This window comes from Hyperolius riggenbachi, chromosome 8, assembly GCF_040937935.1.
Source record: "Hyperolius riggenbachi isolate aHypRig1 chromosome 8, aHypRig1.pri, whole genome shotgun sequence".
In the NCBI taxonomy this organism is placed as follows: domain Eukaryota; kingdom Metazoa; phylum Chordata; class Amphibia; order Anura; family Hyperoliidae; genus Hyperolius; species Hyperolius riggenbachi.
Genome location: NC_090653.1, coordinates 265181865 through 265209814, shown reverse-complemented (window position 1 = coordinate 265209814; position 27950 = coordinate 265181865). Strand labels below are relative to the sequence as shown.

Here is a 27950-nt window from a genome sequence, read left to right as displayed (position 1 = left end):
CTGGTGACAGAAGTCTCACTGCTCTTGCTGCAGTCTACGGTGATAGGAAGATGACAACTGAGAACGGATCCTTTATAATGTCAGATACCGTATAGAGATGTCCCTGCTGGAGGCCTCGGGAGGTGTAAAAAGACATGAAGTCGATTAAGCTCACCAGCATCCACACAGGACTGAAATATCAGCTTTACATGGACTAATCCTTAATCTCTGGACCGGGACGAGGTCACGGCCCACCCTCTGTTTACTGCTTGTGTTACTTCTCTAACATCTGCCCAGAATAAAGCTGCTCCACGATCCCATTTATTTCTCTTTATTAGCACCATTTACAATACATTGTACATTGGTACCACGGTCATCATAGCAGCGCCGCCAGGTCTTCCCGGTGCTCTATTAGGATGTCAAAGAGCCGCCCAACCGTAGCATCATTCCTGACCTGTGAAGAATAGTTTGTATGGGTGAGATACAAAAGTGTTAAAGTATACTGAGCACCTGGGGGGGGGGGGGGGCTCTGGATCCTATGCTCAGCCATCTGCATCCAGCACTGGCAGCCCCCGAACACAGAGCGACAATAATATTTACAACTGTCACTGCGCACATGTGCAGTAGCAGCTCTCTGCTCGGGCTCCGCCACAAATATCCAAGCCCGATGGGGTCTGCTCTACTGCATAGGTGTGCATACAGGCCGCACCTGCACAGTAGAGCGGACCCGATCGGGCTCGGCTATTTCTGACAGAGCCAAGGTAGAGAGCTGCTACTGCACATATGCGTAGATCAATGAGCTCCCTGGGGGGTCCCAGCGATGGATCCCCTCTAATTTAGGATCTAGAGGCTTCCCCCTCCCGGGCTAAGTACCCCCCAGGGGCTCTTTGTTTGGGGGGGACGGGGGTTACAGATTTTCTTTAAACAATCCTCCCCCTAATGGTGGCCATGCATCTTACGATTTGGCTGCCCAATCAACCAACCAAGTTGATAATTGTAATGAATCGAGAGATAATTGAGTATGTTCCGGTATGTGGGATCGACAATAATTGACCAATGTCTGGGTGAATCATGTTGATCGAGCAGGAAGGATGATGCTAATCGTAAAGGAATCGGCTACTAATCTGTTTACATGATTTTGATCGACAATTGATTTTTGGATTTAGAGCATGGAGACAAAAAATCGTTCAGATCGATATGTGTAGGAGAATTGCATAGAATATCACTTGCAGTGTGTGGGCCACTAATCGATCGACTTTCGATCAAACACACTGTAGTTGACTGCCCAATAAAGTCAATAGCTTAATTGCTAGATGTACCTTTTCTGTGAGGTTCGTTAATTGTGTGTGCTTTTGGGGTGGGGAAGCATGCATTTACTTAACCCCCCCCCCCCCATTCAGAAGCCTTGATCTTCTGTGTCTCTGTGCCGCAGGTTGAAATTCCCGCGGTGACTTTCTGTGTGCCTGGCTGCCGCAGTGCATGTCGGACGATGTAGTTTGTTATAGTGCCTGGGGGTATGAGTCTTTACGGATATTAGGGTTTAAAGGTGGCCACTAAAGATCCAATTTCTAGCAATAAAATCATTTGAGCGATCAGATAATTCTGATCGGAAGTAAAATAATGTAATACATTGTTCACTAGACTATCAACAAACCAATCTTAGCTTCCTATCTATCACTGACAAGAAAATCCAATCAGACAAAATCGTCAGCGTGTGAGGTGCAAATGGAGGAAGCAGAAAACCGATAGGAGCCGCGGTGAGCAACAGTAGACAGGTAAAGTACGGATACATGCACGGGGGGGCCATATTTACTCTAGGGGAGGGTCAGCACCATGGTGTTCCGTCACGTTCTTCCCTATATCACACACCATTACTGCTGTGCACTCAAGAGTACATCGGCCCAAAATTGGTCAAATCGCCAATCGGGCATGCTTGTGGTGGCACCGATTTTCATTTAATAATGATTATCGAATCGGATGGCTGATCGTCCGCCAAGTCGAGTGATGTATGGGCACCTTGTTGCATCAATTGCTAGCCTCTGGTTTCTGTGAATTCCTTACTTTGAATTTATGAGACATGGGAATCCCCAATTCTGTGTCCATATTGGAGAATGTTGCATTACCTGCCAGCTTCTGAGGACTTCACCTGCTGGGTTTTTTTCGTGCTCCCACAAGTTAATGTATTGGGGGGGAATCTCCACCTTCTTAGCCAGCCACTTCCAGTCATAGCCTGTAGAGGGCGTACAAGCAGAAGAAAGCATTTGTATCTGCACCAGTATCAGACATGACATTTATAAAAAGCCCAATCTACACGATATGATTCTTTGTGCGATTAGATTCCGATTCTATTTACGATCCGATTAAATCTGACATGTCCGATCGGGATTCGATTCAATTCGATTTGCCATTGCAAAACAATGGCAAATCGAATTGAATCGAATACCAATCGGACATGTCGGATTTAATCGGATCGTAAATGGAATCGGAATCGAATCGCACAAAGAATCGTATCGTGTAGATGGGGCTTAACTCCTTAAACACTTCACAGAGCAGCCATTGTAGGATTTGTCAAACTCTCAGGAACCGTGATTTAGGGGAGGGATTCGGACAATCTGGACAATGTTTCCTTCCCATAGGATGTACTGTTGGAGAGGGTCATGTAAACTAGGCCACACCTCCATCCATAGGGCTGTGCTGTAGGAGAGGGAGCCGGGCATTCTGGATCCTGACGTCACCCATAACCCTGTTTCTGTAGAGGAGGAAGTCAGGGATTCTGAGCCACACCTCCATTTATGGACATGTAAAGTTGGAGTGATTGAAATGATCGAATTGGTGAAAAATTAGATCCTTTAATTGTATGGCGTGTGGCCACCTTAACTGCCAAAATAGTAAGATACCAGCCAGCCTCCCTACTCACTTGTACACTATTTTGGCAGTCAGACTCAGCAAGTTCCGTTCAGGTATAGTGATGGTCATGTCTAGGGGAACTCATGGAGAAGCATGTGATCAGTTTGGTCAGATGTTAAATATGCAAGTCTCTGATTGCTAGTCATCATGATCGAGTGCTAAAGCAGGATGTGATCACAGCAAATCATAGCTTTTGCAAATGTATCAGCTGATCAAACAAATCACATGCTTCTCCATGAGCTCTCTTCGATATGACCAGCACTATTGTAGTAATACTTTTGAAAAGAAAAAAATGAGAAACACCCCCCCCCCCCTTGAGGAATGGGGCAGTCCAAAGCTGTCAGATTTTAACTGCCTACTTTTTTTTCACGACAGTGGTCCTTTAAAGAGACACTGAAGCGAAAAAAAAATGATGATATTATGATTTGTATGTGTAGTACAGCTAAGAAAAAAAACATTAAGATCAGTTACATCAGTCTAATTGTTTCCAGTGCAGGAAGAGTTGAGAAACTCCAGTTGTTATCTCTATGCAAAAAAGCTATTAAGCTCTCAGACCAACTTGGTGGTGGAGAGGGCTGTTATCTGACTTTTATTATCTCAACTGTAATTGAACTGTTTACTTTTCCTCTAGCAGAGAAGAGTTTATTACTTCACAGACTGCTCTGAAAGACTCATTTTGAATGCTGAGTGTTGTGTAATCTGGACATATTATAGAGTGATGCAATGTTAGAAAAAACACTATATACCTGAAAATAAAAATATGAGAATATTTTCTTTGCTGCTAATCTTCTAGTAATTATTCATAGTACACAACCAATTCATTATATCATATATATTTTTTCGCTTCAGTGTCTCTTTAAACAATATAATGTGCAATCGTGTTTAAGCCAGTTACAATCGTCTCTATAAAAAATCTGCCCTGGTGATAGAACATTTCTTTAAGGAAGCGTTCGATAATGTGATCAGATGATTGGGCCCACCAGTTTCTGTTTTCATACAATGTGATTTGAATAGCCGAATCGAAAATATGATCCTTCACTAAAATTGTGCTTGTTTGATTTTCCTCCATTTTGTGCTGCTGGGAGTGCCGATCGCATTGGTCCTCCCATTGGGCCGCCCACACTCAGCCAAACATGCTGCAGGGACTGAGCACCACCAAAGTCTTGGAAATACTGCCAAGGCAGCATGTCACCCAGGGGGCGCGGCTTGTGGAAAAATCCTTCATAATGCAGGTAATGGCAGTGAAATTTGGGGACAAAAGTGCATGAAATCATTACAACATATGTTTGATTGTAGTAACCACTTCCAGGCCATGGTAATTGAAGTCTATGCCCTTTGTGGCTGCATAGATTTCAATTACCGTGCTCACACGGACCTACCGCCGATCGCACAGCTCACTCATCATCACAGACCCTTCGCTCTGCTGTCTCTATGACGGCAGAGCTCTGTGAGATGGTCAGGAGCCGATTTCATTGCTTCTGACCCTGTGATCACTGTGAGCCAATCCAAACATTAGTAGCTAAGATATGAGTCTCATATTGTTTCCAGTACGAAAAGAGTTAAGAAACTTCAGTTGTTATCTATGCAAAACAGCTTCTCTGAGCTTTCCAATTCATTTAGTCAGAGAGCAGTGCTTTTTTTCTGAAGCAATTGTACATCAAAGAAACAGTGAAAGACAACTTCATAAAAGATTTTATGGCAAGGAAGTTCAAAAGGTCATTAGCTTTGTTCTGTTTCATAGTTTAACCATTTAAGCTCTCAGTCGTTTTCGCTTTATGCATCCGAGCAATGTTCACCTCCCATTCATTAGCCTATAGAAACTGGATAGACCAGCACCCGAATGGGGACAGACGTGTGCTAGAGTGGAAAGACCCAATAGCCCTCAAAGGGTCAGCAAAGTCCAACACGAGAAGTCCACAGCACCACGTCAGTAATGTATAGCTCTTTTATTAAAAGAAATACAAAGAGATAGCCATAACAGCGACAGATGCTGTTTCGGACAAAGACCTTCCTCAAGCTTTATCAGGCTCTCTCTGAAATACAATCCAGTTGCTACTCCTATATATACTAGCTGTCAAAACGACATAACCAATCAGGATGCAGGATATATGGAGGACCTGATGGGGAACTGCAAGAAAGCCAAGTAAGCTACACCCACTAAGATGAAGAGCCAATCGCTGTCAGACCCAATAATTCAAATATTCCCTTACCTCCTCCTTCCAACTGACAAAAATGTAGAGGACCTGATGGGGAACTGCAGCTCACTCCCCGTGTGCCATGCCAAAACACTTCCTGGAACGTCATGGTGACATCATGACGTACGCATTGACGCATGCGTAAACGTAAACATACGCGTCAAAAAATCCGCATGATTACATGCGTACAAGAGTCTGCGCATGCGTAAAAATGTCCGCATGAATCCCAAAAGTGGGAAATAGAAAAAATGCAAAAAAAGGCACAATCAACATGTACACAAGTATAGAGCGTACAATATGCAAAGTGATGATGGCATGACAATAGGGGATATCAAAGACCATGCTAACCTACATTAGCCAAAATATGTTCACCCATAAAAAATAATGGTTGAAAAATGGGCCTATCTGTGACTATCGGAAATCAAAACACAGGTTCCCCCATATCATATCTGCATCCCGACCACATAAAAGAGACACACATTACAAATATTAAAGCCATAGATATAAACCAACAACCCCTTACACTAAAAAAGAAAGAGATTGTGGATCACAATATATCACAAGCATGCCACCCCCCAACCTCCACCCATAACCAAGCTAGACCAAGTATCGAAGACAACGGAGTTAGATACAAAAAGAGAGTCCACTATTACCCAATGCTCCCAGGCGTTTAATCCAGAAAGCTTCCCTCCTGAGAAGATCCTTCGCTCTATCCCCCCTAAAGTCGCTGGGAACCCCATCTATGACTTGAACTCTCAGTTGCGAGACCGTGTGGCGGCACACAGTAAAATGCTGAGAAACAGCTTGTTCCATATTAAGTGTTCTAATAGCAGATTTGTGAGAGGAGATGCGTTCGCGCAGCCGTTGTGTGGTTTCACCCACATATACCAACCCACAAGGGCATCTAAGCAAATATACAACATATGAAGAATCACAGGTGTAGAGGCCCCGTATAGAGAACCTCTCACACCTGGATGGATGCGCGAACGTATCTCCCTCCCCTTTGTATCTAACTCCGTTGTCTTCGATACTTGGTCTAGCTTGGTTATGGGTGGGGGTTGGGGGGTGGCATGCTTGTGATATATTGTGATCCACAATCTCTTTCTTTTTTAGTGTAAGGGGTTGTTGGTTTATATCTATGGCTTTAATATTTGTAATGTGTGTCTCTTTTATGTGGTCGGGATGCAGATATGATATGGGGGAACCTGTGTTTTGATTTCCGATAGTCACAGATAGGCCCATTTTTCAACCATTATTTTTTATGGGTGAACATATTTTGGCTAATGTAGGTTAGCATGGTCTTTGATATCCCCTATTGTCATGCCATCATCACTTTGCATATTGTACGCTCTATACTTGTGTACATGTTGATTGTGCCTTTTTTTGCATTTTTTCTATTTCCCACTTTTGGGATTCATGCGGACATTTTTACGCATGCGCAGACTCTTGTACGCATGTAATCATGCGGATTTTTTGACGCGTATGTTTACGCATGCGTCAATGCGTACGTCATGATGTCACCATGACGTTCCAGGAAGTGTTTTGGCATGGCACACGGGGAGTGAGCTGCAGTTCCCCATCAGGTCCTCTACATTTTTGTCAGTTGGAAGGAGGAGGTAAGGGAATATTTGAATTATTGGGTCTGACAGCGATTGGCTCTTCATCTTAGTGGGTGTAGCTTACTTGGCTTTCTTGCAGTTCCCCATCAGGTCCTCCATATATCCTGCATCCTGATTGGTTATGTCGTTTTGACAGCTAGTATATATAGGAGTAGCAACTGGATTGTATTTCAGAGAGAGCCTGATACAGCTTGAGGAAGGACTTTGTCCGAAACAGCGTCTGTCGCTGTTATGGCTATCTCTTTGTATTTCTTTTAATAAAAGAGCTATACATTACTGACGTGGTGCTGTGGACTTCTCGTGTTGGACTTTGCTGACCCTTTGAGGGCTATTGGGTCTTTCCACTCTAGCACACGTCTGTCCCCATTCGGGTGCTGGTCTATCCAGTTTCTATGTCTATGGCCCACGACCTTGGCACCATGGGTGACACAGAAGGAAGCCTTGCTGCCATTACCTTGGCTTACACCAATGACCAAGCTATCCGAGTTATGTCTGAAGCTGCCGGAGGAGTGTCCTTTCTACAACAACCAGACCATCTCTTTCTGAAAAGAGAATTGGAACAACTCAATCACAGACGCATTGATTATGACATCCATGCCAAAACTTTAGCGGAATACCACCGCGTCGGACGCATTCCAAGGCAGATGAGGGCCAATGTGCCTCCAGTGTTATTTTCAAAAGATGGCGAGTTCTGTACCGTGTGGGAGCATATCTGGAACAAGGCGGCATTTGATGCCATGGTACATCTTGTTATCAGAATACAACGTGAGTTGTCCACCTTGGATGATAAGATCGCCAAAATGTGTACTGATCTCAAAACATTGCTGTCTGTGGAGGAATTTGCTGGTTTCCAGGAGCAATTGAACTCGAAATTAGAGATCTACCAATCGATGGCAGAGGTGGAGAAAAGAGAGAAGTTCCAGAGAGATAGTAACGACTACACGCCTGGCTTTGTGTATGCGTGGCAAAAAGTCTCATTTGGTAGAGGCAGAAGGCCTCCTATATCAAAATCAAAGAAACCTCGACATACATCTAAACAGGCACCTAGATCTGGTGGAGGTGATAATTCTACTGATGCCCCGATGTCGTCTGATGATAGCGCTGCTAGTGGCTCCCAACGAAAAAACGACGTGGTGGTAAGCGATTCAAGCGGAAACAACAACGACGGAGTACGCATGCCATCATCCAACAGGATGAACTTGAGAGAACGAAAGAATCAGACCCTCCGTTAGTTGTAAATATATCCAGTTATCAACTGAATGACACGGAGTTACGAGTATTGAACCATGGCCTTGGATTTTGTCCAACCAATCCGCCTGACTTTTTCCTCATTGAACAAGAGTGTTTCCGTTTTTTACGCAACGTCAAACTTAAAGTTTTTTTCGCTAATAATTCCTTTTTGTCTAGACCTCGATCCTCCGAGGAGGGAACTTTTTCAGCTAGAGAATTTGGCCTGAGAAATAAAAGTTCTTTTTCTCCGCCAAGCAACCCTGCAATTGACATGTTCGCTTCAAGAATTCTGGAAGACATACAATCTCTGGAGCGCAATTTTCGTAGTGGACATTTACAATATAGGTCCAACATGAATCAATCTGACAAGATTGCTCTTCAGAGACTGCAGGCGAATTCTCACATCACTATTAGGGCGGCTGATAAGGGGGGAGCAGTGGTGGTCCTAGATACGAGCTACTATAAGGATGAAATTTCCTCTCAATTGAGTCAATCTGATGTCTATAAGAGACTAACTGGTGACCCTATTCACCATATACGCAGAAGAATACAGACTGCCTTAGATCAGGCCTATTCTAGAAATATCATAGATGAGGATATGCGTAGGTTTCTACTATGTGACCACCCTGCAACCCCCCAATTCTATACGCTACCGAAGATCCATAAGAACCTACTCCAGCCACCGGGGAGACCCATTGTGGCTGGGGTAGGTTCAATTTTTGTCCCTTTGGCCAAATTTTTGGATAAGCTATTGCAACCGTTTGTTGTATTATTAGATTCATATCTCAAGGATACAACCATGTTCCTTGATAAGTTGAAGTTGTTGAATGTCGGATCTTCTGACTTTTATTTGGTAACTCTTGATGTAGAAAGCCTCTACACCTCCATCCCACACGATGGGGGTGTAGAGGCTGTGGATTGGTTTTTACTTACCCAATCGGATCTCTCTGAGGGGCAGAGAAAATTTGCTATTTCTCTACTTAAGATTATATTGGAGGAAAACTATTTTGTCTATGAGGGCGTATACTATCAACAGTGCAGGGGGACCGCCATGGGATCAAATGTGGCCCCCTCCTACGCGAACCTTTATATGGGCCTCTACGAGGAGGCATTTGTTTACACTCATGAATATTATCGTAGGCATGTTGTGTGCTGGTTACGATATATCGATGATATATTTTGCGTATGGAGGGGGCCCCAGGAGGCCCTGGCGGTCTTCCTTAATGATCTTCATGAGAGCTGTCCGAGTATCCGGTTGACGGCGCATGTGCACCCCGATCGTGTTGCCTTCTTGGACACTATGGTAATCCGTTCTGGAATGACATTCCAAACTGATCTATTTGTCAAACCAACTGACCGAAATTCTTTGCTGGAATTTACCAGCTTTCATCCTAAGTCTACCCGTGAACATATTCCGGGTGGCCAGTTGGGTAGAGTCAGGAGGATTGTCTCGAATCCTGCCGTCAGGGAGACCCGTATTGTGGAAATGAGGGATAAGTTTAGGCGTAGAGGTTATCCTGAATATACCTTAGATGAATTGCCTTCACGTAGGAAACGTTCTTCTGGGCCAAGACTCCCCTTTGTTTCCCGTTACAATACCTGCAGCAATCAGCTGGGGTCTATTGTGAGGAAACATTGGGGCCTCTTGAAAGAATCCTTTCCTCATATTGAGGAGTTCCGCTATCCGCCCCTTTTTTCATTTAAGCGGGCCCCTACAGTGAGAGATAAAATTAAATCTAGGCCTGTTATCCCTGCGGTGACCTCTAGAAGGGGCACTTTCCCGTGTTTAGGCTGCCATTTATGCAGCCACATTGTGAGGGGAGATACGTTCGCGCATCCATCCAGGTGTGAGAGGTTCTCTATACGGGGCCTCTACACCTGTGATTCTTCATATGTTGTATATTTGCTTAGATGCCCTTGTGGGTTGGTATATGTGGGTGAAACCACACAACGGCTGCGCGAACGCATCTCCTCTCACAAATCTGCTATTAGAACACTTAATATGGTACAAGCTGTTTCTCAGCATTTTACTGTGTGCCGCCACACGGTCTCGCAACTGAGAGTTCAAGTCATAGATGGGGTTCCCAGCGACTTTAGGGGGGATAGAGCGAAGGATCTTCTCAGGAGGGAAGCTTTCTGGATTAAACGCCTGGGAGCATTGGGTAATAGTGGACTGAACAGGGACTATGATCTCTCTTTTTGTATCTAACTCCGTTGTCTTCGATACTTGGTCTAGCTTGGTTATGGGTGGGGGTTGGGGGGTGGCATGCTTGTGATATATTGTGATCCACAATCTCTTTCTTTTTTAGTGTAAGGGGTTGTTGGTTTATATCTATGGCTTTAATATTTGTAATGTGTGTCTCTTTTATGTGGTCGGGATGCAGATATGATATGGGGGAACCTGTGTTTTGATTTCCGATAGTCACAGATAGGCCCATTTTTCAACCATTATTTTTTATGGGTGAACATATTTTGGCTAATGTAGGTTAGCATGGTCTTTGATATCCCCTATTGTCATGCCATCATCACTTTGCATATTGTACGCTCTATACTTGTGTACATGTTGATTGTGCCTTTTTTTGCATTTTTTCTATTTCCCACTTTTATGATTCATGCGGACATTTTTACGCATGCGCAGACTCTTGTACGCATGTAATCATGCGGATTTTTTGACGCGTATGTTTACGTTTACGCATGCGTCAATGCGTACGTCATGATGTCACCATGACGTTCCAGGAAGTGTTTTGGCATGGCACACGGGGAGTGAGCTGCAGTTCCCCATCAGGTCCTCTACATTTTTGTCAGTTGGAAGGAGGAGGTAAGGGAATATTTGAATTATTGGGTCTGACAGCGATTGGCTCTTCATCTTAGTGGGTGTAGCTTACTTGGCTTTCTTGCAGTTCCCCCATCAGGTCCTCCATATATCCTGCATCCTGATTGGTTATGTCGTTTTGACAGCTAGTATATATAGGAGTAGCAACTGGATTGTATTTCAGAGAGAGCCTGATACAGCTTGAGGAAGGTCTTTGTCCGAAACAGCGTCTGTCGCTGTTATGGCTATCTCTTTGTATTTCTTTTAATAAAAGAGCTATACATTACTGACGTGGTGCTGTGGACTTCTCGTGTTGGATTCATTAGCCTATAACTTCATCACTACTTATCACAATGAACTGATCTATATCTTGTTTTTTCCGCCACCAATTAGGCTTTCTTTGGGGGGTACATTTTGCTAAGAGCCACTTTACTGTAAATGCATTTTAACAGGAAGAATAAGAAAAAAACTGAAAAAAATCATTATTTCTCAGTTTTCGGCCATTATAGTTTTAAAATAATACATGCCTCCATAATTAAAACCCACGTATTGTATTTGCCCATCTGTCCCGGTTATTTCACCGTTTAAATTATGTCCCTATCACAATGTATGGCGACAATATTTTATTTGGAAATAGAAGAGCATTTTTTCCGTTTTGCATCCATCACTATTTACAAGCTTATAACAAAAAAAAAATAGAAATATTTCATCTTTACATAGATATTTAAAAAGTTTAGACCCTTAGGTAAATATTTATGTGTCTTTTTATTTTTTTTTATTGTAATGTTTTTTGTTTTTTTTTATTAAACATTTTATGTGTGTATTTTTGGGAGGGTGGGATGGAAATGGTGTTTGATTTGGGGAAATATGTCCAATTTAATTTTTTTTTACTTTCAGTTGTAGTTTTACTTTTTGGCCACAAGATGGCAACCTTGAGTTTGTTTACATTGCGTCACTCTAAGTGTACAATGTACGCTTAGAGGGACATAGGATTCAGAAAATGCGAAGCTTCCGAGAGAAGCTGTCGCTTTTTCTGCAGGGGAGAGGAATCGTGATCGGGCACCATAGCCCGATTCACTGATTTCTGGGCTACCGAATCCACGGCCGGGAGTGCGCATGTCCTCCTTGACGTTTAAATACGTCAAGGAGGACAAAGTGGTTAATATGCAGATAGTAGTTTGTAAACTGCATATATAAGAGAATGATGCAATGTTATTAAAAAAAAAAAAAAAGCTGTCTAACTGAAAATAAAAATATGAGACTCTTTTCTTTGCCACTAATATTCTATTAACTATCCATACTACACATACCATTCATTATATCATACTTATTTTTTTCCCTTCAGTGTCACTTTAAGTTCTCTTACCTGAGCGGTGGGGGTGGCTGAGCGCTGCTGTCAGTGGCACCCAAAGAGACGGAGCCATGTCGCGTATTGGTGTGTCTTCTGGTAAAAGTGGACCTGTATGCCGGGATGCAAGAGACCCAAATCACTGTCAGCCAGCACCAAACCCAATCTCTGCTGAATGCGTCACAATATTAGGTTAAGGCAGCTCTCCAAACTCACATTATTTCAAAATATAGTATTGGGAAAAGTAAAAGAAACCTGAAGTGAGAGGGATATTGAGGCTGACCTATTTATTTCCTTTTAAATTATACCAGTTATGTGGCTGCCCTGCTGATCCTCTGGCTCTCGGTCTAGGAGCACACTAGGCAGTGTGGAAAACCATGAGCTTTCTACAATGGGGTAAATTCATAAAGCATTATGAATCAAGCAAGAAAACAGCTGACTTTACTGAGCACTTAGCAAAATGTCAATTCATAAAAGCAGTTACTGCATGAAAAGCTGAAATTCCCAAGCAGTGAGGTAAATTACCGACTTGTGCAGTAATTACCTCAACACATGTCAGTAAACGACAATTCATAAAGATTAGAACAGGTAGTAATGGCACGGAACATAGCGCCTGCTTTGAAAAGGTGATAAGAGCAAAGTTAATGGAGACTCACAAGCAGAGATCTCCCCCAGGCAGCAGCAGCGAGAGAGGAACAAACAAGGCTTCCCCTAAATACCTTAGGCTGTGTGTGACCCTATTGGGCCAATCAAAGAGCGTATATTCAGGATATTCCGAGCATAAGAAAATCAGAGAGATTTTTCATTGTTCCTGCAGGATACAGAAAAGGAGAAGCTGCATCGTCTAGAACACTTGCATCTTGGCTTATTCGTATTATCCAGTATGCTTACAGGGCAGTCAATAAAGTGCCTCCCAGTGACATTCTACCAGGGGCTTAGCTTCTTCTTGGGCTGCGCATGCAAAGGTTTTGGCTGCAAAGATCTGTCAAGCGGCCAATTGGAGTTCGATAAACACGTTTATTTCACATTATCAAGTCGACACCTCTCATTCGACTTCCTTAGAATTTGGGAGAGCAGTTTTATCTTCCTCTTCTAATTCTTCGGTTATGTAAATAAAAAAAATTCTGCTTGTACCTTGCTTGCTCCAATGACCCTCCCGTGTTTTGTTTCTAGTTAGATCCTGTTGTGCTGCCATGGAGGCATAGGGAAAATGGAAAATTGTATACTTACCTACCGGTAATTTTCCTTTCCCTGGCAGCACATCCATGGCAGCACAGGGTTCCCACCCACTGTTCGGTGAGGACCTAGTTACAAGACAGGTAGGGTTGGGGCAGAGAAACTTTTATAGATACTTGTCCTGTGGGGTATTAGGGGCGGGGCCTAAACCCGTTGTGCTGCCATGGATGCACAGGGAAAGGAAAATTAGCGGTAGGTAAGTATACAATTTTCTGTTATTTTGGCATTTTAACTGCCATTCAGGAAATGCTTTTGAATCACTGAGAATCCCCCATGAGGAGTTGGACTAGTCCAAGACCTGTTGTTGACTGTAATTAAAAAAAACCCTCTGGGTGATACGTCGGGAGGGGAAAGCCTCTGGATCCTAACAAGGCTTCCTCCGTCTTCCGGTGTCCCCACAATCCAGCGCAGCAGCCCCCCCCCCCCCCCCCCCCCCCCGATCCGTGGCGAGGTAAATATATACCTACTGCGATCCGGTGCAGGCGCACAGGGATAGTAAAGATTATCTCAAGTACCCCACGACAAAGACCTGCTTATTTGTAGTCCATGAAAATTTGTGCCAAACAATTTCCAAGCATTTACTATTGCTTTTAATTGGCTAAAATACAACATTTGGAGTAATTTATTTAGGATTTTTTATTTTCTAAAACTCAAAATTTGACGCTTTGAAGAATATAGGGAAGGAAGAACAATGGGTGGTAAAACCAGCTGATAAGGGTGGGGAATTGTGGTATAGGAGAAACAAATGTATAATGCTAAGTACACACCATACAATTCTCTGGCAAATTTACCTGCCAGATCGATTTATTTCCAACATTACATGTTCAATCGATCGATTTTTCGTTATCGTTTTTCGATCGATTTCGTTCACTTCTGTAGAAATCGATTGGAAAATAGATTGGAAAAACGATCAGAAAAACAAAAATTGATCGAAATTCAGATTGGACATGTTGGAAATAATCGATCTGGCAGGTAAATCTGCCAGAAAATTGTATGCTGTGTACCTAGCATTACCGGAAATTGAGAAGTAATTGGCAGATCAGGACACCTATGTACAATTGGAGCAGAACCTGACTGAGGTATACCAAAAGGAATTGGATGTGTTATGCAAAGAAGGTTTACAACAAGGTATCCTGAATCAGGATCAATATGCTTATTTGAATATTGTGTATCCTGTACTGTATGTGTTGCCTAAAGTACCCAGAGATGTTCGTGCCCCACCCGGTAGACCAATTGTTTCTGGGATTCATTCTGTTACCTACCAGGTGGGGGAATATTTGGAGCAATTCCTTAAACCATTGATGGAAATTATACCTTCCTTTTTAAAAGATACACTAGCAGTTATTACTAGCCTAAGAGAAGTGGTGGTTCCAAAGGAGGGTACAGTATTCATAAGTACTGCCGATGGGTCTGAGACTGCTCTCTGCTGCTGCAGTAGGCTTCAAAAGTCTTTGGGAGTCCGAGTTCTCCTAAAGACTGGCCGCTTCATACTGCACATGTGCGAGCGCTCTCTCGTGCACTCATGCGTGTGCAGTACGGAGCCGCCCGTCTTTGGGAGCACACGGATCCCCAAAGACTTCCGTAGTGATATATAAAAAAAAACAGATACGTAAGGAGAGGGAAGGCTCTGGGTGCTATAAAGCCTTCCCGTTCCTCTCCTGGTCACCTTGTTCCACCGCAGGCTCCTCTGTTCAAATCTCCCGCCGTGAGAGGCCTCGGAAGTCTTTAGGAGCCAGAGTGCTCCCAAAGATGGACGGCTCTGTACTATACACGCATGAGTGCACAAGAGAGCATGCTCGCACATGTGCAGTACGTAGCAGCCCGTCTTCGGGAGCACTCATACTCCCAAAGACCTCTGAAGCCTCCCGCAGCGGCTAACGAGGATGCGAGCGGTGTAAGCGGGGACCAGGAGAGGAACGGGAAGGCTCTATAGGACCCAGAGCCTTCCCTTTCTTTATGTATCTTTTTTTTTAAGTCGCTTCAGACTCACTTTGTGAAATGTAAAATATATGTAAACACCTAGATATAAGAAATACATTTCTTCCAGAGTAAAATGAGCCATAAATCATTTTTCTCCTATCTTGCTGTCAATTAAAGAGAACCAGAGATGAAGCACCCTCTTGTATTTTACCTTATAAATCAGTGGGAACATGACAGTAAACACCTAATCTGCCCTTTGTTTCATTGTTCTCTGTGTAATCTGACTGTTATCACGTCTGATAAGAATCCCCGACTGAGAAGTCAGGCTGCTCCGTCTAGCTTTGCTACAGAAAGATTATAGCTAAGTCTGTCTTCTGTGGTGTTATTTCAAGCCCAAGCCTGCCCCCTTGTGGCTTTGCTATAATGACTCAGCTATAATCATTCCCAGCAAAGCCAGATTTAATTGCTCAGTCTGGGATTCTTGTGACTGCTGTTAACAGACACTTTTAGCAGTGAGGAGGAAACAGAGAGCATGGTAAGTGTTTTCTCTAATGTTCTTACTGATATACATGGTAAAATACACAAGGGTGCTTCCTCTCTGGTTCCCTTTAAAGTAGGTAGTAGAAATCTGACAGAACCGACAGGTTTTGGACTAGCCCATCTCCTTATGGAAGATTCTCAGGGTTTTCTTTATTTTCAAAAACACTTAGTGAATGGCAGTTGCTCAGTCTAACTGCTAAAAAAAAGTGTGCAGCAAGCACAGAAGCTGGCCCACAGCTTTATATGAATCCTTTTCAACGAGCGTCTTTATAAAGAATGGAGGCCATTCTGAGTATCCCCCACGAAGAGATGGACTAGACCAAAAACTTGTCAGTAATGTCAGATTCTACTACCTACTCTAAGTGACAGCGAGATGGGAGGAAATAATTTATGACTCATTTTAATCTGGAAGAAACATACTTCTTATTGATATGTGTTTACATACTGTATATTTTAAATGTTACTATTTTTCGGGATAGTGGTCCTAAATGGATCCACAATAACCCAGGTAGAGTCATTCAGTTTCTTGGGTCCACAATCTCACACAACCTAAAATGGGACAACAACACTGCCACTATTGTCAAGAAAGCGCAACAGAGGATGTACCATCTATGGCAGCTGAAAAAGTTTGGCCTATCTCAAAATTTAATGGTGCAGTTCTACACTGCAATCATCGAATCCACCATAACATCATCTATGACTGTATGGTTCGGCTCCTGCTCAACATTAGAAAAGGGGAGGCTGCAGCGCATCATCCGATCAGCGGAAAGGATAACTGGCTGTAGCTTACCTTCCCTGCAGGATCTTTACACTAGCAGGTGCAGAAAGAGAGCATCCAAAATTGCCTCTGACCCCTCTCACCCAGCTCACTCCATCTTCCAGCGCATGCCTTCAGGAGTAAGATTAGGGTCAATCGCTACCAAAACCTCTAGACACAGGAACAGCTTTTTTCCTCAAGCGGTAGCCATACTTAATGCAGAACCCCGCTAGAGCTGCTAGGACTTGATAGTAATCAGAACAGAACTGTAAATGAACAATTCTCACATTGCTTACTGCCACTATACTTGCATAATGTCCTTGACTTGTAATATACACACTGTCTGTCCTTGTATTGTTTGTGTTTGTTAAGCAACTGCCAAGGCAAATTCCTTGTAGGTGCAAACTTACTTGGCGAAATAAAATTGATTCTGATTCTAAGCATACTCACATCCATTCCTCATAGATATTTTCTTCAACTAGATGATGAATTAGAGAAGGACAACTAGCTCTTATTTGACTTTTAAAAATTGCATACAAATTTGAACTAATTTCTACTGAAATAAGTTAATGGTTATTGTTTGAAAATTATTGTGACGAGATAAATTAAGAAAAGAATATCCACCTTAATAAACTGGAAATAAACTAATTGAGTTAACTAGACAACATGCCATTTGACTAAAGTGTGAATTTTACAAATAGGTAGGTAGGCTAAAAATAGAGAAACCAGAACAGTTTGCAGGAAGTAGATGGGCAGGGCCAAAACTGCATTTGCTGAGATTAGTGGGCTATAAATGAGGTTAGCGCAGAGACCCCTCTTTGCAGCCTCCGTAGAAGCGCATGATAGCGTGAAACGGCCGTAAAACAACAGCACCCGAACACCCACCGCTCACCAACTACTCAACCACGCCACCTTCCCTTAACCCCCTTGGTGGTATGAAAAATACCGCCAGGGGGCAGCGCAGCAGTTTTTTTTAAATTTTTTTTTTTTTAAATCATGTAGCGAGCCCAGGGCGCTTCGATCGCCTTCGGTGATCTCCGATCAGGAAATCCCGTTCAAAGAACGGGATTTCCTGGAGGGCTTCCCCCGTCGCCATGGCGACGGGGCGGGATGACGTCACCGACGTCGGGACGTCATTGGGACTCCGGATCCAACCCTCGGCGCTGCCTGGCACCGATTGGCCAGGCAGCGCACGGGGTCTGGGGGGGGGGGGGGGCGCGCCGCACCGGATAGCGGCGATCGTGCGCGCGGCGGCGGCGATCGGGGTGCTGGCGCAGCTAGCAAAGTGCTAGCTGCGTCCAGCAAAAAAAAATTATTTAAATCGGCCCAGCAGGGCCTGAGCGGCACCCTCCGGCGGCTTACCCCGTGTCACACGGGGGGATACCGCTAAGGAGGTTAAAACAGGGTTCCCAAACGTTTTGGGTCGAGGGCCGGGTCAACATACTTCAGACTGCTGGGGGGACGGAGTATACATAAAATGATGTAGCGAGCCAGACAATGAAGCATACCCAGGTGACAACCTGCAGGGGACAGCAGTGTCACCTGATGTGGAATTTGATTGGAAACCAGCGAATTACTGCTTTCTGGCTTCAATGTGAATGGGTGATGCCAGCACTGCTATTCTATATGCGGACCACCAATATTTAAACATGTAGCTGACCCCATCTATAAGTAATACATTTTGTGTGTGAAGGGCCGGTAAAAAAACCTCAGGGGGGCCACATTCGACGCGCGGGCCTTAGTTTGAGGACCACTGTCTTAAAGGGTATGTCTTTTAACTTTTGTATGCTAATATGCAGGAATGCAAGATGTTTCTAACTTTTACTACATAATTGAATAAATAAGCCTAAGAAGCAGTGCCGGTTTCTCTATTTTTCGCCTACCTACTACGTATTATTATTATTATTTATTAGATTTATATAGCGCCAACATATTACGCAGCACTGTACAATAAATAGGATTACTGACAATGATAACAGGGGTGACAGCACAATACAGGTAATAGACAATAGATACAACAATACAGGTAATAGCAAAAAGATACACAACACATTGCAGACAGTAGTACAATGCCAGATCATAAACATACATTAAAAGTGTGATTGGACACATGCCTGCACTGGCACCCACAAGCCATTCTGGGTTTAATATCAAAATTTCTACCCATGGGTGCCTGTGTTTGAAGAGCTGGTAGTTTACTAACCTTCAAGCAATCTTCAGTACACCCTATCACCCATGAGATGGCTGTAATGTATGCCACCTAATAGATGATTTCTAAACAAAATCCAATCCAGGCTTACTGTACCATTTATGTTCTCCTTTGCTCCTCAGCTCAGGAGAACCTAAGTAACTCCATCCCCCATGACCAAAAAATTGACCATGCAAATATGTGGATATTGACTCGAGTCCAGAAAATAAGTGGCTAAGGCAAAATCAAAGCAAGGAGCTGACGAATGATCACATAACCAACAGCTTTACAAACTGATGAGCTGCTAGGTAAATAATTGGGAGCCACTGGCTTTGGTTGAACTTGTGCCACTTGTGGTCCTGGTCGTCCTCATCTTCCATTTCCAGTATCCATAAATCAACAAATGCATGCAAGACATTAATAAGTAATTATCAGAATGCAATGCTCTCACCCAACCAGCGGAGTTCTCCTCTCTGTTGGTGCATAGCTCTCACCACATCGGCTCTGTTCAGGCTCTTCAGCTGTTGCGTCAGTTTCCGTAGGCCTCTATAGTGGTCCTGCTGGTGTTGAAAAACTATCATATAATCCGTCACTCTGCTGGGATGGATAGCCTAAGGGGAAAGAGACCGAAGTTGGATTTGCACATTCAGTAACCTTCAACTAAGCTCCATCACGACAAAGGCAGCAAGTCATATACTTATTCTAGACAAAGTGTATGATAGGTGGACCATGAGTGTCCCAATTATTTTCTTCTCGGTAGTACAACCTAGAATGGTGTTCACCCTTTCTGCATAAGAGTTCCTAATCTTCAAAGTTCATATTTTGAGGGTTTTAGGATTGGGTTGCCTATAGATTGTACTCTGCTGTTTGTAAATAACTACCAAGGCAGACTCATCACACAAGCCTTTCTACTACATCTAAGAGATGTTACAACAGAGAAGAATACGCACATAAGACTTCTCCACTCTTGGACCTTCAAGGGGATTATAAAGCACAGAGGAACGTTCTACCCATTTACTTTTTCTAAAGGTGAAGGCTCTATTGGAGCCCCTAACTGCTAGACTTTGCATGTCTTAGGTGATTTCATTTGAGCGGAAATCTATCGAGTCTATGGCGGCCCTGACACGTCAGTGAGATCCAGCCAGGGCAGGTTCTTGAGTTTTTGCTGCCTAAAGTAAACTACACATACACAGGACAGGCAAACCAGAGGGCAGAAGGGCACATAGAGAGGAGGTGGGGCTTGCAATGAGCATATTTAAGTAATGGATCTGTCAGCCTGCAGGAATTGTCACCCAAGGGGTTGTGCCCCAATCCCAGTCAGATGACAGTAACCTGAAGTGTGTAGTCAGCTCTAGGCCTACATCCTATTAACTTTTCTTCTGAGTTTTCTCCAAGAGATAGATATTTTTAAACCTTATCAATATACCTGTAAAGCTTCAACCAAGCAAGAAATTACTCAAAATAGGGTTGGTATTACTTATGTATATACTTGTTAGTACTTTTTCTATTATTAAAGGATACCCGAGGTGACATGTGTATGTACAATGCTTAGCACACAAATAACTGTGCTGTGTTCCTTTTTTTCTTTCTCTGCCTGAAAGCGTTAAACATCAGGTATGTAAGTGGCAGTTCCTGTCTGTGTCAGGACTGGGTTAGACTACAGTGTGACCCTCCCTGATAAGAAATTACAACTATAAAACACTTTCCTAGCAGAAAATGGCTTCTGAGAGCAGGAAAGAGATAAAGGGTCAATAGTTCATAGATTTTAGCTCTGGCATACTGCAATGATGTGTCATTGAGCAAAAAAAATAAAACAGTAAAAACTTAAAAAGTAGATTTAAATATAAAATAAAACTGTAGAATATCTTAAAAGGTTTTTAGGAGGAGGAGGAGGATAGATACAGTTGTTCATTTCATTAGTTTATTTTCTCCTCGGGTGTCCTTTAAGTGCTGAAAAGTTATTATTATTTTTAGATGAGATGAAAAATTATTTCCTGGGAGAAGAAAACTTAATTGGATAAGAGCTTAAGCTTCATTTTAAAAAGGAAAATTAAAAAAGACTAAGCCACGTGCATCAGTAACCATCTGGCAGCTGCAAATTATTTCAAAACCAGTGGGGGTCTCACATATTATAGTGTATCAGAACTGTAATGAAAGCAAGGCTCAATACTTACCCAGTGCTTCCTCCAGCCCCATAAGCATGTGTGAGCCCCTCGCTGTCCTCTGCAGCCACGATCAGCCCTAGTAACAGGCTCAGTCGCGTCAGTCGTGGTCTTCTGTGCATGAGCGGAAGTCCTGTGCATGTGCAGAAGACCACGACTAGGGCGACTGAGCCAGTTACCGGGGCTAATCGCGGCTGAACTGCAGACCGTGGGAGGACGGCGTGGGACTCAGACATGCTTATGGGGCTGGAGGAATCCCCGGGTAAGTATTGAGTCTTGCTTTCATTACAGCTCTGGTTTTTTCCACAAGCAACTGAAGGTGGTGAATTCAGCCCACTCCCATGTAGTTGAATCCGAAGACGGCGGATGCTTTTTCGCCACTGGGTGTGTTATCGAATGCTGCCATTCAGCTGCATGTAATTGTAGCCGATTGCCGCTTGTGGGTGGCAGCCGGGTGGCTGAACTGCTCAATAAATTAGTAGCTCAGCTGTCCATGGCAAAGAGGCCTAAATCTCAGAATTATGGAACACCGATTCATAATAGGAGGGGGCGGCCACTTACATTCAAGGCATTGAGCATCGATGCCAGATCTTTAGCTTGTTCTGAGGTAAAATCCGGGAGGGCATCAAAAGCTGTGAGGACCTCCTGGGACCACTGAAAATCTGAGAATAAAATAAAAGAGTCTTTTTTTTACACAGACCTCCTTGTGCCACCTGCAATTGAGACCTCCTGGTGTCATTGTTCCCAACTTTTTAACCACTTCCCTACCAAAGGTTATTTCCCCTTAACAGAGCAATTTTCACATTTTATGCTCCAATCATTCATTCACTTTATTGTTACTTATCACACCTAAATGATCTATATATATTGTTTTTTGCATGACAAACTAGGCTTTCCTTGTATGGTACTTTTTGCTAAGAATTATTTTTATTTCCTATGCATTTTAAAGAGAATAAGATTTTTTTTTCACTTTTTCTCAGTTTTAAGCCATTATAGTTTGAAAATACTGTAAAAAAAAGTGCTACTGTAGATAAAACACACACATTTTATTTTCCCATTTGTCCTGGTTATTACAACAATGGTGACAATATTTTATTTGGAAATAAAGGTGCATTTTTCCTGTTTTGTGTTTAGTTTATACTATATCAGTTACAAACCCTTATTTGCAAAAATAACAGTAATATACCTTAATGACATACATATTTTTTTAAAAAAGCTGAATCCCTAAGGTAACTATTTATGTATTGTTTTTTAAATGCTGTCACTATGGCATTTGTTTTTTTTTACAAAAGTTTTATTAAAACAGTACACAGAAATCGTGTGTGTGTTTTTAATTTAATTTCAATAAATGATCACTGGCTTCTGGCTGAAGCCGTGACTATTCAATGATTATGGAAATATATGCCCATGGTCCTGAAGTAAAGTTTCAGGGGCGAATATATTCGATAAACAGATCTGCAAGTGGTTAAAACAGGAATAGAATCAATAATTTAGACTTTAAGCTGGCTGGCTGAATGTCTCTGTTCTATAAAATGACTGGCCACTGTCTGGTGGGCATAATGACCAGATCAAATGGCCAATTTGCATGACAATATCCTGTCTTTTAGCTCCTGAGTTGTTTTAGTGACATACTATAACTTATACTGCATGGACAACAGATTAACCTCTTAACTCAGTAACTCAAACAGGATGTACCAGTATGTCTCGTCAATTAGCGGCAGGTGCACGTGCGAGAGAGCCGCTTGTTCATGGTGGGACTTACACATTGGGGATTGGTGAAGGGTAACATATGTTCCCTGAGCCAATGAAAGTGCCTGGGAATGAATGGACATTATTCCAATTAGAAGCTATGTTCATTCATGAAAATGAAAGTAAAGGTAACCCAGGATAGTGTATAGAGCAAAAAAAAAAAATCCAGTAAAAGAAAACTACTATAGTTATTAACCACTATGTATGTCATGAGGGTATATTACTATCATTTTAGCAAAAAATTCTTAGAGTAGTAACACTGAGGCGCCAATAAGAATAAAAACCATTCAAAACCGTCTAAAAAGGGGGAAGTTGGTGGACTCATCTCCCTAAGCGCCTCTGTCTTAGCCAGAACTTTGACCCGACATTGTACCCTCCAAATTATTGCCTGATGAAGCGGGACTGTGGCCCGTGAAACGCGTTGCAACCTTGGAGCTTTTTAATAAAAATTACTTTATACTGTGAGTAACGCCCCATTGTCCGTTTTTTCTTTCTATGAGGGAGGTGAGTCCACCAACTTCCCCCTTTTTAGACGGTTTTTACCGATTTGAAGCCGAATCAATAATAATTATCTAATCAGATGATCGATAAGCCCCCAAGTCGAGAGATATATGGGCACCTTTTGAGTGAGTAGAAAATGTGGAGACAAATGAAATCCTAGCTCCACTGTCCTCCATGTGGCCTAGAGGCAGGACAATGGCCTCAATTCTGGTAGCTATGTGAGGTACAGTTTTTTGTAGGTAAAATACCTCATGAGGTATTTTTCTCCTTTTTTTTTTTTCTTAGCAATTTTGAAAGCTTTTTCTCCATTTCCAAACATGAGGCAAAACATGAGGTAATTCAGCGGTAAGCATGCAGTAAATATATAATAGTAGTCTTTAAATGTCTTCCATAAGTTTGGAAGATGTTTTTTTGAGGGGGGAAGGTGTATCTGATTATGTAGCAACCTATGAAAAGTATATTTATAAGCATCCCTTATAGAAAAAAATCCAGTAAACAATTGGAGTTTTATTTCTACTATTCTTTTCTATTACACAACCTAAATAGGAACAACACTAAGGCCCAGTGCACACCAAAACCGCTAGCAGATCCGCAATATGCTAGCGGTTTTGGGAGCTGATTTCAGAGTGATTCTAGGTATGTTTAGAGAGGTTTTCTAAACATACCGAGCGGTTTTGGGTGCAGATTATACATATTGTTACAGTAAAAGCTGTTACTGAACAGCTTCTGTAACAAAAACGCCTGGCAAACCGCTCTGAAGTAGCGTTTTTCAGAGCGGTTTGCGTTTTTCCTATACTTTACATTGAGGACGAAATGCTTCAGAAAACCGCAAACGTGCAGCAGGAGGCACGTTTGCGGCTGGGCAAAAACCTCAAATCGCCGGTGTGCACCAGCCCATAGAGATACATTAGCCACGCGTTTTTACAGGCAGATGCGGCCGGCGGATCGCTCCAAAAACCGCTCGGTGTGCACTAGGCCTAAAACAGCAATAGGAACTCCACTAAAAACTGCAAAATGCATACAAATTGACTTTACCTCCAGGTACAGGCAGGTAAATTATGTGCTAACATGTCCCCTAATTTCCATGAGAATAGTTATTTTCCATAAATTACCTCATGAATTACCTCATAATTTATCTCATGAGGTAAAACATGACTAAAACCTACCAGAATTGCTAAATGTCATTACCTTATGAGGTAAATTACCTCACATGAGGTAATTTGTTTGATAACCCTACTGAAATTGAGGCCAATGTGATGAGTGGCAGAAACATTTTTGCATGTGACGGGGGCACGTTCAACCCCACTGCAGTACTACAACACTGCTGGTAGAATTTGCCCACAAATAGAAAGTAGATCTTTCTAACAAATTAATTGAAAAGAACCTCTGGTCATCTGAAACATCAGTACAAGTCTGAAGGTAAGAATTGGTCACCTCTATACTTTCACCATAAGGGGGATGGAGGTGTAGCGAGACTCCACATACAATGTAACAAGTAGGTCTCCATCACTCAAACCATCAATCCCACTTACCTCTTCAAATGATTCCACCCAGATGTTTTTGGAAGAGATATTGGCCCATATGCAATTAACTTTTTCTCTTGAATTTCCTCCTAGGTGATACTTTCACGACTTGTGAATAAATTTCCTTTTAACTTCTTTACCACCATGGGTGCGTATATCTACGCTCCTTTTAACACCCTTTGCCCACCAGGAGCGTAGATGTGCGCACCTCCCGCCGCTACCGGGATCTTGGCATAATGTCCCACCTAAAGAAAGCCTAACTGGTGGTGAAAAAAACAAGATATAGTTCATTTCATTGCGATAAGTAATAATAAAGTTATAGACGGATGAATGGAAGGAGCGCTGAAAGGTGAAAATTGCTCTGGTGTTCAAGGGGTAAAACCCCTCAGTTGGGAAGTGGTTAGACCATCAACAAGCAAACAAATACTCAGAATTATTTTGACAGTACCTTTTCATCTAGTTTTTGGTACTTTTTCAATTGCAAAGTGCTGAAAAATTATTTTAAATAGACGATGAAAAATGATCTCTAGGAGAAAACTCAGGAGAAAAAGTTAATTCCATATGCCCCATTGTTCAGCTTGCCAAGAGTAGGGTTAATGGCTGCACAAGCTTGAGAGAGGGAGGAGCTTCAGATTCATTTCAGTTGTTTATAGACAGATAGACAACACACAGACAGGCAGGCATTACCAGGGATGGAGCTGGAGATCTGGAGCTCAGTGTCAGAGCTTAACGATTCTATTCTGGGATATGTACTAGGGATAGAGCTGGAGATCTGGAGCTCAGTGCTGGAGTTGAACGATCCTAGTGTGCGCAGACTTGTCGGCAAACCTTCTGTCTCATCGTTCTCCACAGCTACTCTCATGGAAACGTGCACATCATGCGCATTCTCGTCATCCTCCACGGGGTCCATCCTCTCTGGAGATGAGAAATAGTGTAGGTTTTCGCTTTTAAAAGGAAATGATGCTTTTTGATATACATTTGACATAACGCATAAATCAGCGCTGCCCCATTCGTTTTGTAACTGAACGTTATTAAAGTTTGATGACACTCAAATTTCATCTATGATAAAGTATTAAACATAGCATAACATTAACAGCTAAAACCATTTGAGTGGTTTCCAAGGCGCTGGAAGGGTTAACACTTCATTTAGCTGCTGATTGATAAGTTTGCCTTTGCTGGACCAGCATTATCAGATTGTGCTGGAAGTGCACTGTGCTGTGCAAACAAGGTAGAAACGTCTCTGCTGTATCCAGGGGGAGTACAGAGAACTTTGTCTACTTTGTTTGCTCACTACTTACTCAATTACAAGCCTATCTGAAACAATGTCCTACAGCCATAAATGATGTCAGTTAGCTTCAGTAAGGTGTTAAATATGCAGTCAAATGACATCAGAGAAGTCTCCTAGTGTTCCATGTTCATGGAAAGGTTCTATGGATTTGATTCATCAAGCTGCATTAGCTTAATAAGAGGAGTGCAAGCTCAGCGCGCGCTATGCTGCAGTAGTGCAGTGGGTTTCTAGGACGTGATCCCGGGCGCTTTGATTGGCCCAATAGGCTGCCCGACATTAACAGGCAGGCGTTTGGGCCAATCAACGTGCGGGGATCACGTGCTATACAGCCACTGGACCCGCCGGGGCTCAGGGCGGGACAAGTGGAGTGGCAGTTAGTTACAGGAGCGTGCATAAGTTCCCAGCGCACACTACGCAGCACTACCGCAGGACAGCGCGCGCTGAGCTTGCGCTCCTCTCATTAAGTTGCGCTGAATCAAGCCCTATAACAAACAACAACATTTATAAAGTGCCATAGGACTCAGAGTGCACAGATATGCCTCAGATCAATACAAAGTTGCAGGGTGGATTGTGTTACAGAGGAAATGTGTAGTTAAAGGAGAAAGGACCACTATTACAAAAAAAAAAGTAAAATTAAAATACATACATATAAGATGTACAATGCAACATAAATTACTTTTTTCCAATGTTGCTGTCACTAACAGTAGATAGTAAAACGGTGAAAGCTCTCATCGGTTTTACACTAATCCATCTCCTCATGGGAGATTCTAAGTATTTCCTTTATTTTTTACAAAAGCACTCTCTGGCAATGATCTTTACAAAGATGCTGGCCAGCCTTCCTACTTGTTCATAGACTGTTTTCATAGTTAGATACCTGAGAGTCCACCATGAACAGATGACCAAGTCTAAAACCTGTCAGATCTGTTAGATTTTCGCTACCTTTTGTGACAGCAACATAGGAAAAAAAGGTAATTTATAATGTATTTTACTCTGGAAGAAATCTACCTTTGATATGTACCGTATGTATTTTAAATTTTTTTGCAATCATTGTCCTTTAATTGTTCATAAATGCGAGCCTAAACAGGTGGCTTTTCAGCTTGGTTTTAAACGCCTCCAGGGATTGAGCTGGAGATGGCTCCATCCCATTCCCAAGTTTCGCAGGGGGGCCCAGTGATTTCTAGTTACGCCCCTGCTATGCTCGTAGGCTGGTTCGACACTAGGCTAGTACGCTGGGGCACCATGTCCTGAATGGAATGTTCACTAGTGATGGGAATTCCGGCTCTTCTCAGAGAATCGGCTTTTCTGAATCGGCTCCCATTAAAGAGTCGGCTCTTACGGCTCTGAATCGGCTCTTCTATAAATATCACTAGTCACCACTCAGAATCGGAGTAAAAGCCTCGCCCTAGTCTCCATGACAACTCCAGACCGCTTATCTGACTGGGGCAATCCCTCCTGCTACTGCTCTGCTCCGCCCCATACACTCCTACAAGCTGAAAGAGGAGGACTACATCTCCCAGCATGCCTCAGCGCCCTTTATCACAGAGCAAATCAGAGCTGTGTGGGGCGGCTGAGGCATCGGCTCTTTTAAAACTGAGAACCGGCTCTTGTCGTTCGCAGCAAAGAGCCAGCTTGTTCGCGAACAACCCATCACTAATGTTCACTAGCTTTAGCTGAAGGGATGTCAGGCAGGGCAGGGAGCAGAGGCAGCTGCTGTAGTCAGGAAGGAAGACAAGTATGGATACCACAGATCACGCCTTTAGCCAAGATTCAGGCTTGTTGTTTTGATGACAAAGAAGCCAGCAAAAGAGTTATCTTCAGAATATAAATACTATATCATAGACGACGTAATGGAGAAATACATTTCAGAGGGAATGCTCATCTATCAGGTCAGATGTTTCCCGTAGGGCGTGACTTACCCACCTGGCTGATGATCCTCAACGCAGTCTGCAATCCCTCAGCCTCTCCACAGCTGTACAGAGAGACTTGTGAAAGTGAA

The 27950-nt window shown here is 42.9% G+C and overlaps 1 protein-coding gene across 1 annotated transcript; it reads right to left on the bottom strand.

Moving 5' to 3' along the window:
* Nucleotides 1-294: 294 nt before the first annotated feature.
* Nucleotides 295-27950, bottom strand: LOC137527833 (uncharacterized). The gene is made up of 7 exons (XM_068248790.1): nucleotides 27871-27950; nucleotides 25354-25581; nucleotides 21455-21555; nucleotides 19183-19342; nucleotides 12109-12201; nucleotides 2103-2209; nucleotides 295-433 (listed from the first exon to the last, which is right to left on the bottom strand). Exons 2-7 carry the CDS (start codon nucleotides 25574-25576, stop codon nucleotides 356-358), a joined length of 762 nt encoding a protein of 253 aa, XP_068104891.1. The 5' UTR covers nucleotides 25577-25581; nucleotides 27871-27950; the 3' UTR covers nucleotides 295-355.

Coding starts and splice junctions, on each gene's coding strand:
- LOC137527833 (XM_068248790.1), bottom strand. CDS start 25,576: ATGGACCCCGTGGAGGATGACGAGAATGCGCATGATGTGCACGTTTCC. Junction 19,343..21,454: donor CGATGCTCAATGCCTTGAAT/GTAAGTGGCCGC, acceptor CTTTCCCCTTAG/GCTATCCATCCCAGCAGAGT. Junction 12,202..19,182: donor AGGAGAACTCCGCTGGTTGG/GTGAGAGCATTG, acceptor CCCGGCATACAG/GTCCACTTTTACCAGAAGAC.